Source organism: Symphodus melops (assembly GCF_947650265.1).
Source record: "Symphodus melops genome assembly, chromosome: 20".
Lineage (NCBI taxonomy): Eukaryota > Metazoa > Chordata > Actinopteri > Labriformes > Labridae > Symphodus > Symphodus melops.
Window position 1 is genome coordinate 5924481 of NC_136710.1, and position 16046 is coordinate 5940526.

Consider the following 16046-nt stretch of genomic DNA (forward strand, 5'->3'; position numbering starts at 1 on the left):
CGATCATGATTCTGCGTTGGATATTTTCTTTGATGCTCTCTAATTCTGTGCAAAGAAATCTTAGAACCAGAGATTTATTGTCCATGTTTTTTTTCTCTTTTAATGTTTTAGACGGCATTGATTTGCAGGCCTGTGGAGAGTTTCGGGTATGTGTTCAGATCTGATTGAGTTATGAAAGCGTCGGGTGAAATACCTGCTGTGTGAACTTCTGAAACTGTTCGCCTGATTTGTAGAGCAGCGACAATAGCTCCAACGTTCCTGCTAACTATCAGGGCGTGTTTATGCTTTATCCTTATTGTTTGGATGCTATTAATCATGTTATGGAAGGAGTTTCTATGGCGATGACCCTTTGTTTGGCCTCTACAATAATCACTGTACGTTTCCTGTGCCTTCTTCAGAAGACGGCACACTCCTATACGAGCAACACTATTTAAACCCAAGGCTGGATTTAATGAAATCTGTAATTTGCATGAATTACCATGACCTAAATGATAAATTAAACTGTAATTTCCATACGTTCTGTCCAATAATCCCCTTTGGATTCCTCCTGAGCCTTTTCCACAGGCTCTGGGCTTCCGAGCTGAAACATATCAAAGTCTTGAGGAAAAACCTCAGGATTCATCATCAGACAGTGGCGGACTATTGGAAAGGCCTTGGGACTGAAACACCTTTTGGGGATATCAGCGAAGGAGGAGGTGAAAAAGTGTATCCTGCATATTTTGGCTTTGAATATTTCGTCTGTTTCTAAAAAGAGGAGTTCAGAAAGCTGTCGGGATCTCGTTGAAGACTCCTAATAAAGATGTCAGTTTAATTTCTGACTTGATGGTGCAGCCGTAAACCGAAAGGGATTTGTCAAGCACTGATCCACTTTGCATGACATACTGTACATCCGACCCACCGGAGCCGTGCGGAAAAAAAGCTGCTTGAGCATTCTCTGTTTGAACCGACCAATCACACGCCGTGTTTGTCAATGTTGTTATAGGCTCTCACTCCCCACGCACCAACTAGCAGACCGGATACCAGGCGCCACTCCTTGCATTCAAATGATTCAACCAGCCTGTTAGACAGAGAGCTGTGATTGGAATATAATGGGGTGAAATGACGGATGAAATCCCTCCCAGCTAGACAAAGAAAGCGTTTTTCTGCTTTGCCGTGCTGTCTCGAAACGCAGAATAGCTTACCTACAGTGTATCACGCTGGGATCCCTATCGAGAGGATCATTTCATATAAAAAGCAAGCCCATTAATTGTTTCATTCCCCCTCTATCGCCCTGTGTTGAGAGCTTTTCCCGCATGCTCATACCGGGAAAAAAAGCATACATTCAACTCATCAAAGTGTGCTTGGAGCATGGGGTTTAATTAGCGTGGTTTCCTGCTGGGCTTTGATATATGGAAAAAAAGACTCTGTGACTCCACCCCTGCTGCTCACTCATACAGTTATGTTCAACTGTTCGTTCCTCCATAACCTGTAAATGAAATATCCAGCTGTGAGAAATACATGCGGCTCATGTGCATGCACACACGACTTCACGAGCGTCTGCTCACTGCATGTACAGTCACATGCATGTCAGTGTGTTCTCTATGAGTCGTTACAGAATAACAGGAAGTGTGCTACATTATCTTCAACTTCTCTGTTGGACGTGTACGGGCAGAGAAAAGGACATTCAGTAGTTACAGGCATCATTTTAGTGTTTCAGATTGATGGCTTTGATGCCATTACATTTTGCAATCAGAAAATCTGTCATTGCAGGATATTGTTGTGATTGACACTTCCAGAAATGAACTAGACTGTTATTAAATGGCTTTCCTAAGGCGGACTGTGTGGTCAAGAAAATGAGTTTGTCCCCGCCATCCTGTTGGACGCTCCATTCTTTGTTTTTCTTGTTTCTTCTTCTTCTCTTTCTCCAGCTTTTTAATGGCTCTACATCAGCGATAGCTAAAAGGCACGTCGGCGTCATTGACATAAATGGTGAATGGACCTTACAAGTTTGTCAGGTGCTTTTCTAGTCCTCTGACTATGAAAAAGTTCTTTTGACACCGCAGACTGCTTTGTAAAGTGTCCTCCAGTGTTGACCAATCGCATTCATACGCATTCAGATGCCCCTGACCCCTAATCAGTCGAGAGAGGAGCGACTTTACCGCCGAGGTACAGCGACTGGAACGTCTATCTATCCCATTATTTGGAACTTTTAAACCCTGTGAATGCATTTCAGAAGTGATTTTAAGATTGGTGTTCGAAGGTCAAGGTCACTATGACTCTTTGAAGACTGTTCTTGACCAGCACATTGTGACAAAGAAAAAAGGATAAATTGACGTTTTATTCGAAGTTCAAAGGTCGATCTTTTTTCCAGGACCACATGGCGTTAGAACAATTTTCTGTCCATATGCCTGCGCCGTTTTTTTCTTGTGAACACAATGTCTCAAATGTCTGGAAGTAATCCTCAATGATGGTGTGGACACAGATCAACTGATTGCATTTTGATGGAAAACGGTTACCTACCATCAGTCCCTATCTCGTGAACCCAATATCTGGATGGATTTTTTTTCTCTCCATCTGCCAAAGAGAAAAAAGGCCAATCAGTGTTTGATCAGGAGCTGTCACTAGAAGTACCTCCCTACCATGACGTGCTCTGCAGAAAACCTCAGAAATCTCAGTCTCTCAGGGGGAAAAAAAAAAAATCAATAATGAGGTGCATCCACTCCTCCTTAAATATGTAGAAGCAAAACTAAGGCATTGTTTTGTTTCCAGATCATGCATATTTTCAAAATGTCTGCTCATAAAAATGTATCCCCTGATCACGACTGTCCAACAATGGGTGTGAACTACACTCTCTTCCTGCTGGGCTTTAATTTTTAAAGATCCACTTTTTAAACAAAATTCACACTGCTCACATGCGTGGAAGAATTCTCTCCGATTGATCCAAAGTTGAATTCAGTTATATCTTTGCCTTTGTGCTGTTCCTTTTCCTTCCTGTCAGCGTTCCTGTTTCTTTAACTTTGATAAAAAATTTTTTTAAAAAAAAATCCTCTCTCCACACTTCTCGTTGTATTCCTGCTGATTGTTGCCTCTTATTCCCTCTTAACTCACATGTTCTACACTTATCATGTGATCTGCTCTTATACACGCAGACAGTCATTATGTGTGTTTCTGATAACAGGCATGCTTATCTGTTTAACGTCTCATGTGTGTACTGTGTGCGCTGCATGTACACACTGTGAACTACACGTGTTCTTATGCGTGTTGGTGCTGAATTGTTTGTGTGTGTTGGATGGCTCTCTGTCTCTCTCTATTTGTGACTTCCACTGTGCAATTTTCCGAGTGAGAGAACTTCGATTGCATTTTAGCAAGTCCACACAGACGTCTTTTTTTTTTTTTTGTGTGTGTGTGTCGACGAGTTTGTGTTTGTGTGTTTTTGTCTCGTTGTCGCGCCTCGACCTCGTTGCAGATTTCTGCACCACAAAAAAAGTCGCATTCCTTAAATTAACACGTTGAGTTTAATAGTCAAACTGCGTGAGGGAGCTGAAGGGAAGCTGAGTTTCATTCTCGTAAAAAATCTTTACGATCGCTTCAGTTTAATTCCAAGCGTTTGCACTTCCTGTTCCTGAATATGAGAAAACGACGAGTTGTATGCTTGGGAAGATACAGTTAGCCCACCTGGAAGACGCTGATAAGAGTGTTATGGACAGTGGATATCAAAGTTCAAGTGTTGGGTGAAGATGTCTGTGAGTGGTAATTCATGTTAGTGTCAACTTGTACAACCTTTTTAAAAATGTAATTCAAAACTGAATCTGTGATCAGAGAGGCCGACTTGACAAACTCAACGCTACATTTGAGCTCATAGTCTAAAAGGATGCATGGGGATGCTGTTACATTATTTGAAAGGTTCTAATCAAATGAGTTTAAGGCTGTGTGGTCAGGGTTTCATTTGAAACAGACGAGTCAATATGAAGATATCAAAGTGCTGCGTTCACACTGCAGCCAACAGTGCTGTGGAAAATATATTTTTTATTTTTTACGACATTGTGAACAATCAAAGTCAAATTGAATCTAATCTTCCCTAATCACATTTGATTAAACTTTTTCTTTTAGGATTCCCCCAGGAATCTGATCCAGGCAGCGTTCAAAGAGGAATGTAAACGGCCAAACAAAGAAATCAGATCTGAGCAAAAAAAAGATCAGAATTGAGCTTTAAGGTTTGCAGCGACTTTAGTTTAATCAACTAGCAACTTTTACATTTACATCAATCCAAATGTTATTTTCTTATATTGAGTGTGCACTACACAGTTAAAAGATGAAACCAGGACTGTATTGGACATTTTTGTTTAGTAAAACTGTTAGAAAATACACCTAGTCTTCTTTTACCGAGTTGTTTGGAATGATGGAGGATTTTCATTAGCTCGTTTATACTGGAGACAGTTTTTCATATCAAAATTGAAACCAGAAACTTGAATTTACCTGATCTGTGTTTTATGCGGAAGTGGAATCCTGACACCCCCCCCCCCAAAAAAAACGAGACTTTTTCCACTGACCAAACCCCACTCTGTTTAATCTGTTTGGACCAGCCTTAGTTTAACATACAGAAAATCACAGTGGAAATAAATCCGTTGCTTGAATGCTGTTTCAGCGTATCTTGACATAACATGGAGGTTTTCCTCGTCTCGAGTCAGAACAACACACTCGGCGTTATTTGTTGTGAAGGTATTTCAGAGTGTCTGTTTTTTTGGGTTTTTTTTTTCTCTCGTCGAAAAAGAACCAAACATGTTTCTCATTGTGTTTGGATTGATTCAAATGTTGTCGGGACAAAACAGAGACGAGACTTTTAAAAAGCTCGTGACATGTTAATGTTGAATTTGAATGATCCTGTGTTGTGGTACATGACACTGCTGAATGGTGCCGTGAAATTCATGGACCTTTTATTGCGTTTTTAATGAAGTGAAGTTTGAGAACCACCGATGCGCCGTTAGACGTAGGCTGTCAGCGGATCCCCACGCTCAATTCAACCTCCCAGTCTCCTGAATCTACGCCGACGTTAGATTGTAGACAAACAACCAGAGGAAAAAAAAACAACACTTCTCTTGCTGATTGGTTTAACAATCAATTGATTGGCTGTCATGTAAGATGCAGCGTGAAGCGCCGCAGCGGGGGCCAAACCTCTTAGCGATGCTTTTGTTTGTTTATGGTAATTATTTGTATCACAGATGTGGCGAAGAATTTACGCTGTGCATGTGTGTGCTTTGATTTCACACTTAGGAATCATTCCAATTTGTTCTATTTTCCTTTTTTTTTGCCTCTTTGTGTCTTCTTTCAATTTCTCCTCCTCCTCCTCCTCCGTCTCCTTTCGGCCTCTCTCATCTCGCAGCTTGCTGCCTTCTGGACGCCAGAGTAATTTTGCATTCCCGTCCTCACTCTTCCATCTGCTTCATAACAAGGAGAGCAGGAATTAATTAATAGGCTGATAGTGAGGCCTGAGAAAATAGAGGCGAAGTGAGCTGAGCAGGAGAGGAAATCTAATCAGATAGGATCCAGTCTATGTGTGCGTGGGGGGGGGGACTCTGCTGGGGTTGTGTGTGTGTGTCTTGCATATATGCCATTACCCACCTTTCCTTGTCCTCCACCACTTATTTCCTCCTGCTGTTTTCTTGCTCTTAAACATTTAGTCTCATCCTTTCCCTCTCCTCTTCCTCTTCTTCCTCTCCGTTCGTTCTTTGATGAACACATTCACATTCCTCCGTCTCACCCCTCTCCCTCCCGTCTCCAGCCGTGCTCTGTTTGCGTTTGTGTATCGACCAGGCAGCATATAGTTTTCTTGGCTGCCAGCTAAATTGGTGTCAAAATGCCATCCTCATGCCACAATGATTCAAATTTCTTATTTCCTCCCCTCTCTCATGCAGACAAGCCATCCCTCCGTCCGTCTCCCCATTTCTCACCTCCCCTCACCACACTCTCTCTCTCTCTCTCTCCCTTTTTTTTCCCTCTTCTGTTTGCTGTCTAAAACCGTCTAATGAAATTCATACAAAACAAGATAGCAGACTGGATGCCTTTCTCTTCCTGTCCTCTGCTTCTTCCCCGTTTGTTTTTCTTTCACATTCTCTCCCGCTCCATTTACCCGTCTCTTTTGTCCTCTTCCTCTGTCCTTCATACTTTTTTCTGTCTCTCTTTGTCCTCGTCTTTCTCTCAAGGGGCCTACGGTTCTCCTAAACATCCTCTTCTTCCTGTCCCCTCCCCCGTCGTATCTCCTGTTGTCTTTGACTTTATCCCTCTTATTCCCTCGCCATCAACACAACTTTCTCCATTAGAGAGAACGCTTTTTTTTTTTGTGGCTATATTTCCATTCATGAGAGATTGTGTGTGTGCGCGTGTGTGTGAACATTTTTCCGACAAAAATCTGCATTAGTTTTACCGAAATGAGAAATGGGCTTCTTTGCCCCGGAGCCATCTTGAAAAATATATTTACCGGAGAGGAGGTTTCCAACGAATAGGAACAAACCTGAAAACACACACACACACACACACACACACACACACACACACACACACACACACACACACACACACACACACACACACACACACACACACACACACACACACACACACACACACACACACACACACACACACACACCCTTGTAAAGTGTGCAGCACCACTCAGTGCAATAATGAAGTTATTATATCAAGCGTTGACTTCAAAAGGGAGTGACTGTTTTGCATTTTTGCCGCCACATGTGGAGGTTAGAGGAGGGGGAGATGAAAGGACTGAAGACAGGAGGAAAAGAAATGGATGAGAGTCAAATTTAAAAGAAAAGGAATTATGCCATGCTTTTAAAACACTCCTTTCACTGTCTTTCTCCTCAATAATAATTTGTCCACTTTTCCTCTTGGACGTTCCTAGAACGACGGGAGATTGAGCCTCGTCTGTGGCAGCTCCAACACTTTGGAATAAACCTTTTAAGATCTGCTGCCTTAACCGAACAGTTTAAAACATTTTAATTTTTTTTATTCGATTTGGCTTTTACCTCCTATTTGAGTGTTTTATCCCAACAGCAGCGTCCACTAGAACTTTTACTATTGTTAGCATTTTAACTGAGTTTTAAATTAGCTTTCACATGTTTGAATGTTTAGACGTATTGTATTTTACTAAACGTCATGTACAGCCCTGGCTGTTATAAAATGTGCTGTATAAATAAAGTTGACTTGACTTTTTGTAAGCTGAATAAAAAGGTTTTTTTTTTTTTTTAAATGTTAGAGAAGAAAGTGCCCTTTCATGTCTGTCCATTAGACCGACCGCTCGTTAGCCTTGTAGCGGTGAGACTTTAAACAGAGTGATACAGGATAGCCTCCTGCTCAAAGATAATACACTCGTTCCATCAGCACATCCAGAGCTCATTAGTTTTTTTGTTTTCATCCGGCTTGTTTCTCCCTGTTTTGAATGTTAAAAAGTGCGCCGTCTTTCGGCAACATCTTCTCCTCTCCTCCTCTATCCCCATCCTGCTCACCCATCCATTCAACAGTGTCACCCTCCATCTCCATCACCCCTCTAACTCAGCACCCATCTTATATCTTTATATCTTCTTCATCCCTACTTGTATCCCCCTCCCCTCTCTCCTCCTTCTCTTCCTCCCACGGCCTCTTTACCATCGTTTTCTTTTTCTTTTTTTTTGTCCTTTTGAGCAAATTCAAATCCAGACTCCCACTTTTTTTTTTTCTTTCCCACTCTCTCTTTGAGTTTTGGCATCCAGCTTTTTTTCTCCTCGTCTTCCTCCCACTCCCGCAGCTTTCCTTCACGTCGCTGTTTTGCATTGAGTCGGGGATGTATAGCTGTCATCTCGTCTGACTTATTTATCTCGGTCTCTCCTTCATCTCTGAGCTAGACACTCTGCTAGAACCGTTTCTTTACCTCCCTGCTGTTTGTCGTAATTTCTTCACTATTTCTTCATCAGTTAAGCCAAAACAAGATGCCTTCCTCTCCTCGCTATACTCTCTCTTTCTTTCTTTCTTTCTTTCTTTCTCTTCCTTTCTTTCTCTCCTCTCTCCATTTTCTGGGCACACAGCCACCCCTTCTCCCTTGCTAACGAGCTCTGAGTGAAACGACTGAAAATGATATGCAATTAGCTTTCAGCCTTCATAGTTACTGTGTGTGTGCGCCTTCTGCTCTATGTGAACGTAGTGCTGGACTCTGTATGTTTGTGTGTGTGTGTGATGGGGGGGGGGTCTTGAGTGTTAGGTTAATGTACTTTCCATGTACTATGATAATGTGCGGACGTTTCCTGAGAGGATCGGTCCTGCGTCTCTGCACATGCATGGAAATCTACTATCATGATGACTTTCTTCAATTCATTTGTTCTTTTTTTTTTTTTTTTTTTTTTTTTTGCATTTGAGATTAAATGTAAAAGAGTGTGTGTGTGTGTGCTGAGTGCTCACCCCTCTGTCACAGGTCAGCACTCATACATCCTGGGCTCTGATCTCCTCGACCTCAGAAATCCAACCCAGTGCATAACTCAAGGCTGACAAGATAATTCATTTGAATAGAATTAGACTTTAATGAAACCTTCATTGCACTCTTGACTCTGGAGACAACCTGCAGTAATTCTATGATGATCCAGGTTAAAGGTGAAGGTACTTTTTAGCCCTGAAATGCTAACCCTTTTGTTCTGATGAAGCACACAACCTTTTCTTCTGATCATCATACTGTACTTCAAAGAACACAGTTCAGCCTTTGTTAGACGGATGGACAATAAAGTAACAAGATAGAAGAAGTAGAACTAGAATATCCTGAACTTGATGCGTTGTTTTCTAGAGATGGGAAAAAATGGATTTATGTAAAAATCAAGATTCTTATTTTCTAAGATTCTAAATCGATTCATAACTTCCAAAAATCCTTTTTTTGGGGGGTGAATCTTTAACTCAATAGAGCAACATAGAATTAGGCCAGTCTTACAAACGACTGAAGTCGATCTTGAAGTATGGACTGAATCATCAGTAGACTTTGAATCCATGCAGCGATGAATCCAGAATCAGACGTGACCCCCGAGAATCAAAATCATGAGACAGCTAAAGAGTCCCAGCCCCACCTGAAGCAGGGCGTCTCAAGGACGAGCCCAGTTTGCATCCTCTTCCTGTCGCTCGCTTCCAGACGATCAAACCAGAATCATTTTGGGTTCTTCATCGATACATGTGAAGGTTTAAATGGTTTTCTATTCTGATTCAACACAGTCGAGCCTGGCTCACATATACTGGATGTCTCAGCTTCCTGATGCCTTTGATGCTAATGTCTCACACTATCGAACATGGCATGTGGATAACAGGATGTTTAAGTCGACCGTGTGAACGCGACGCTACAAAATGTTCTGTCAGGTTCGACCGCTCAGATTCGGTTGAGCTCGAGGGAACATTTACATCATGCAGTAAACAATATGTGCGGCGCGTTCATCCGGGTGGAGATGAAAGGGTTTTTTTTTTTTTTTTTTTTTTTACTCCTCTTTGAAAACGGTTGGAGGGAGATCCCGTTTAGTTCAATCAGAGTTTCGACTTTTGCCAAGACCATCAGCGCTGATTTGACTTGTTGTCTTCTGAAGTGATGCTGAACGTGCACAGATCCACTACGAGGCTGTTTTAAACCAAGATATTTGAACATTCCTTTCACTACAACATGCTGGGATGCATCCACTTCACTGCAGTGTCCACTTTCACTAGTTTGTATTCAATATATGAAAGACTTGAGCCCCGTTTCCTCGTTTGTGTAGCGTTTTTCTCCTTTGTTGAATTTATTAGTTAGCGGTTAGCTGTTAGCTGTTAGCAGTTAGCTGTTAGCGATTAGCTGCTATCATGTGATGCTATTTACATAGTGGCTATCGTCATCCGGCTTACACGCCGCCTATCAAATGGGGCACGGGTGGCTGTGGAAACGCAAACGGGATCGGGCTTAACTGAACCAACCCGTACCAAACTGTACCGATCCGTACCGGACTGCTGTGTGGAAACGGGGCTTTAGTAACTTGACTTACTGCTCTTTCCTAGCTATAAAACCAGGCTCACTTAAGTCTGTATGAGATTCTTTTTCCAATGCTGTAAATAACTTTGGTCTCCATGTGCAGCATGATGTTTGTATCTTTAAGCAGCATGCTGATTCGTGGATTCATCTGAGAGCAAATGGAAGATATTTACAAGCGTACCGCATGCCTACAGCGAGGTGGATGCATAAAAAGAGGGACTAAATGCAAAATAATGTACTTGGCTGCAAGGTAAAGGTGCTGCCAGAAATGCACAGAGCACACTCAGAGAGTAGACGTATGGTCTCGTGGCACTTGTGGGGTTTTTTTTCCTCTCCACTTTTCCTATTAGATTGTCAGAGATCAAATATAAACTTGGCAGCTCCAGAAGCCCAAAGCAAGGCGAAGACACGACTGGCAAACAGTCAGAGATGCCTGAGAAGAGAAACCGACAATGCGATATGAGACTTGACGTCTTGAAAGATTGATGTTTTCTTTAGCAACGTCAAAGATAAAGAGTCAAGTTCACAGCTTTGACACAACAGCTGCAAAAACAATGCTCGAGAAGGAGACCTGGGAAAATAATAAAACAGCTGCAACAAAGAATGTGTGCAGTATTTAGTTAAGTCTTTTTTTCTTTTGTATTCTGATGATTGTGTAAATGAACAGGAAATTCATGTCATAAGAAGGAAGGGGCAGGGAAGAAATATCCACCAATTATTGTCAGTAATGTTTTATAACCAGATTGTGTTTATCTTTAGCTTCTTTAGCTGCTTTCAGTAGTTTCACGTCACGACGTGCATCGCTGATTTACAGACACTGTTGTTGCATGTTGAATTATGGATGCATGCATGTTTAATATTGTTACATAACGTTCAGTTCAGATTCCATATAGGATCAAAATGCAGCTCGTTACATCGACTCAGTATCAAGCTGGTTACTTTGATGTCTCTCTCCACCTCGCTGCAGATGTTTCCGGTCAGACCTCTTCCGTCCTCGCTGTGTTTATCATCATCCTGCTCATCGAGTTTGCTCTGGGCCCTTTTTCCAACTCTCTCCTCTCTCTCTCTCTCTCTCTCTCTCCCCACCACCCATTTGCTGACGGCGTCTCACCCTCGTCCTCTTCCTTGAAGTTCGGCCTCATTGTGGAACTTGCTAATGATTTAAGAGACTTTTCTTCGGTAACTGGCTGTGCTGAGGGGACAGATGTGGCTGCAGGCTCTTTAATTTGTCAGAGTCAAATTAGTATACAATGAATTTCATAAACCCTCGAGGGGACTCATTCAATCAGTGTTGCCTTATGTTTTCAAAAGAGAAGAATTATGTGAGCAAAAAGAACTAGGCCAAACATGATTTATATTTATATTTGTAGTCTAAGCAGGGACGCCGAGCGTTTGACTCGAGAAATGTTCACATGGCGTGTTTGCCATTGAGATGTTTATTAGCATAAAAATACAGAGCTTATCATAAGTTGGTGGTGTTGATTTATTTTCTTACTTTAAGTGCTGTTTTTGCTTTGCTTTCCTTTTTCATGAATATGCAAACACTCTTAAAAGTGATTGGGGAAATAAGTGTAACTACTGACACAACAAAAATAATGAGCAAAGGAGACTTTCCGTGTAATCCATCTTTAGTGTTTTTTTGTCATTGAGTCAGTTTCGGCATCATATCAGAGGAAAAAATCAAGGAGTGTAAGTGTAAGATGTAGATGGGATGAATGAGCTTGGATCTTCCTGGGGTTCTTTGTTCTCTGACTCGTTTGTGTTTAACTAACTGCTGAGAGGGTAAGAATAAACACAATTCGTCTCAAACAGTGTCTTTAAATGGCTGCAGTCCTCTGGAGCTAACAATCTGCTGGACTCTACTCTGCCAAGTGAGTGTGCTAACCTCCTGCTATCCTCATGAAGGAATAAAGAAGTTGGGAAACTGAGAATATTTCCATAACAAGTGTCGGGTGCATTGCTCATAAAGTGACTCATGTCATCGTGTCCTTTTTATTATTTAGTGAAAACAGGAGCAGAGCTCTTTCTGATTTAAAAAAAAAAAAAAAAAAAAAAAAATCAAGTGTAACAAAAACATGCGAGCGCCTGTCCAAGTTATCGAGAGTGGATCTGCTGTTTTCCACCAACACATTTCACACCAGACTTCAGAATAATTGTCCTTCTGTTTTGGCCAGAATGTGGCTACCAGCTAATTGAGACATTAAGGAGAAGGAAGCCAAGACGGCGCCCAACAGCTGAGCTGGTTTGCTAATGTGTGTCTCTCTATCTCTCTCTCTCTCTCTCTCTCTCATCTCACTCCTCTCTCACTCTCTCACTCACTCATTCACGCTTTATCAGAGAGGCTCTGCAGTCGAGTGTGTGTTTTATCTGGGGCAGAGATGAAGCGATTCAAGAATATATTGTGTTCATCCACTGCTGCATTTACATTTGAACCAAAAACTAAGAAAGACCTTTATCGACTTCTGATTCGCGTCATTTAGCCGGCGAGGTCCCTGAAGCTCAACCCAGCAAGTCTAGTGCATAAAAATAACTCCCGTCTCATATTTAAATTGTGTGTGTGTGTGTGTGTGTGTGTGTGTGTGTGTGTGTGTGTGTGTGTGTGTGTGTGTGTGTGTGTGTGTGTGTGTGTGTGTGTGTGTGTGTGTGTGTGTGTGTGTGTGTGTGTGTGTGTGTGTGTGTGTGTGTGTGTGTGTGTGTGTGTTCTGAGTGAAAGCAAATCAGTCTTAATGTATGATGACAAACATGAAGAACATGCAACAGGTGTGTTAAAGTACGGCAGAACGTAACATGAATACAGTTTTATACCTACACGTATAAAAGGACTGAAAGTCCACATGGGGGGGGGGGGTCAGACATTTACGTGCTGAAGAGTCGAGGGATCCAAAAAAGACTCGACTTTGACAAGAGGGTCTGACAAAGTGTGTTAACCCTTTGCTGTCCTGAGGTTAACGTTTGAACGAGTGGCATACAGACTTACATCACCTGTTCATAATCCAACACTTTGAGCTCTTCTACACGAAACTGGTTGTCTCTCTCCTGGGGTTACAACTTCCACTCCAATAAACTAAAGTTTGTATGATTATAGGCCATTGATTTCAGAATGATTCGCTCTGAGGCCAAGAATAGCTGACACTGTTTAGATTGAATAAAAGGCTTCACTGGACTCCTGTCGTTAGTGTTGGCTCTCCACTTTAGGGCTGTTCAGACAATGTGCGGCCGTCAATTAAACGTTCCACCTCATCCCCTCTCTCTCTCTCTCTCTATCTTTTTCTGGAACAGCGTGGACCTGGTGCATGCCCAGCTGCATGTGTGCGAGGGCCGCAGCCTGCCGGAGCTGAACCTCAAACAAGACAAGATCAGGGTCAACGGCTGCGCCATCCAGTGCAGAGTGACCACGGAAGACCCGGCCAGAGGCTTCCAGCCGGACACGGGGAGGATCGAGGTAGGCTTCACCTGACGGGGTTACACCTGAACTCTCGAGGGAGAGCATGTAAGGATAGTGGAGAAATAGTTTCCTGTAACTTTTATGGAGAGAGTCTGCAGAGAAAAACACAAATCACAGTAAGAAGATGATTATAAAGGTTGTCAAACAAAGAGTTGGATGTTTATTGGACTAACACATGTATGATTGTGCAGCGTGTCAGCGTCACATTCACGGCTTCTTTCTCTTTAAATCAGAAGCGTTCGCTCTGTATATTTCGCTCACTTCCCAATCTGAGCTCAACGTGACACCGAGGCTTGTGAAAGCCGAGCCGATGGCTAATCTGATGGTGAGATGCTGTCAGCTTGAACACGCATGTTTGATACGTTTTTCGGGCGTATCCCAACATCAGAACCAGCTTTGTGTAAAGAGACGGTCATTTACCGGCGTGTTCTGGTGACGAGAGATAATGGAGAGTCTCTGACTAAATGCGTTATCGTGTGTGTGTGTGAACACGTGTGCACACACAGCACAGTCATAGCTGCAGGGATCATCCAGAGCCGGAGTTACAGCTCTGTCACATCGATCCATGCAGGAGCTGTCAGCGCTGCTCTTATGAATGTAGGAGGTCTTTGTGACACGATTTCCCCGTTTTGCATTTAACGTTTCTGCTTGACTCACTGATACTTCATCTCTGTATCTCCGTGAGCGTCGTGACTGTTTAAATGTATTTTTATGTAGCTGCTGAATTTTTATTTATTTTTTTGCATACGTTTGGTTTTGTCACCGAGTAGTCAAAGTTTCCTTTCGTTTTTTCCCGTTTGTGTAAAAGGTCACGTGATACTCTCTGACAGTGTTCACACACAGAGGTCACTGTATGAGTGCTCCGTGTCTCCATGCACAGTCACATGTCCTGTATCCCCTCACACCATATGCCATTTCTCATAGTGTCTCTATAAATCTTTCCCCCCCCCCCGCTGATGAGCTCTGAGCCTTCAGTGCTTTTTGCTGTCAGGTCATTTTGCCCTTCAACCTAGACTTTTCCACCCACCCACCCACTCCTCTTCCATTTCCTCTTTTTTTTTTCTCCTCAAACCACCTCCTCCTCCATCCTGCTCCCTTCCCTCTAATGTGTTCCCTTTTGCTGATTCTCTATTAGCTTTTATAGGCCCTAACTGTGTCACAAAGCGCTTTACAAATAATTAAATGGTAATGAAAGGCCGTTTGAATCAATAAAAATGGCAGACTAGAATTAAAGCAAGGTTTAATAGGAATAAAAGAGGCATTTATCTGAATAAAAACAAATTAAACCTTGTGTTAAAGATGATTATAAGAGGTAACTGTGCTTTTGACCCCAGCGGTGCATCGTGCTCGTCCCAGCCTTGGGCTGTGTGTTGGCTGTGGCGAAGAGACTCAGACTCGGCTCAACATGGCAGGATCCCTTTTTAGAGGTGGAAAAAAAACCCAGATCTCAGTTCTTACACAGTGTAGAAAAAGCTGGTCTCATAATATGACACGGACCCAGTTTTCTTCATCGTCTTGTCAGAAACATGCGATCCACAGCTCGGCAGACGCAGGACGCCGATCGACGTTATGATATTATTGTGCGAATGTCAAATTTACTGCGATAGGGTAAAACAATAAATTCCCGGAGACCCTCTGGAGTCATAACACTCCCTCGCTCTTTCGGCACGACATCGCTGCTGTGAATAAAATACTGATATTGCTGCCTCGTGACTTAACGCCCTGATTTTTGACTCCTGGGAGGAGATTGGATTGGATGTGCACTGGTAGCTTTTCCAATCAAAGAAATCATATCTCTCTGTCTCCGGGTTCTGAGGAAGGTTGAGAAACCGCATGGTTGTGTTGTGCACACACGTTTGTTTGAATTGAATCACAAGTCCATTCATTTCTAACCACGCGGGTGGCTGTATTAGTTTAGAAGCAGATCATGCGGCTCAATGATCGGACTGCTCGTTTGTATTTGAGCCTGGATACATCGAGCTTTTAACAGGAAACATCGCATTTGTTCGACTCTATTTAAATCAGCATCGGTATCAGCGACTCAAAGACACGGCCGTCACCTTTCATTCTCACTTCCTGGGTGCATTACTCCTCGCTGTGAAAATGGACGTGTCCCCTTGTATAGTGCTTTTCTCAGCAAGTTGTCTGAAAGAGTAGCCGTGGAATAGCTTGTGACCTTCCCATTTCAAGGACTTCCTGCCGATTTTTCAACTGTTTACCCCCCCCCCCCCGAATCCCTCACTCCTCCCTCCAACCTTTCCACTCCTCTTAAAATAATATACATATTCCTCCTATATTCCCCCCCCCCAATCCACCACAGCCTCTCTCCCTCCTCACCCCCCCCCCCCCCCCCCCCCTTCTCTGATCTCTATCTGTTCCCCATCTTTCCCCACCACTATCTTTTTTTCTCTGCTGCACCATTTAGCACCACTGTGGAGCTATGGAACATGTCAACAGAGCACCCCCCCCCCCCCCCCCCCCCCCCCCTTTTCCCTGCACTATTACCATGCAATATAAATGATGCAAACACAATCAGCACAGGAAAGCCTGGATGTAGGAATGCTCGGGTTGAGGGACAGATGAATAAATGATGGGTGAAGGGGGCTGTGA

At 42.8% G+C, this 16046-nt stretch overlaps 1 protein-coding gene across 3 annotated transcripts in view; it reads left to right on the forward strand.

The window, feature by feature from the left end:
• LOC306841331 (pyruvate carboxylase, mitochondrial-like) overlaps positions 1–16046 on the forward strand; it is a 259771-nt gene that overhangs the window by 62844 nt on the left and 180881 nt on the right. For all 3 annotated transcript variants that reach the window (XM_079371153.1, XM_079371154.1, XM_079371155.1), the window contains exon 11: positions 13271–13433. In XM_079371153.1, coding sequence (XP_079227279.1) covers positions 13271–13433 — 163 coding nt within the window. The remainder of the gene's footprint in view (positions 1–13270; positions 13434–16046) is intronic.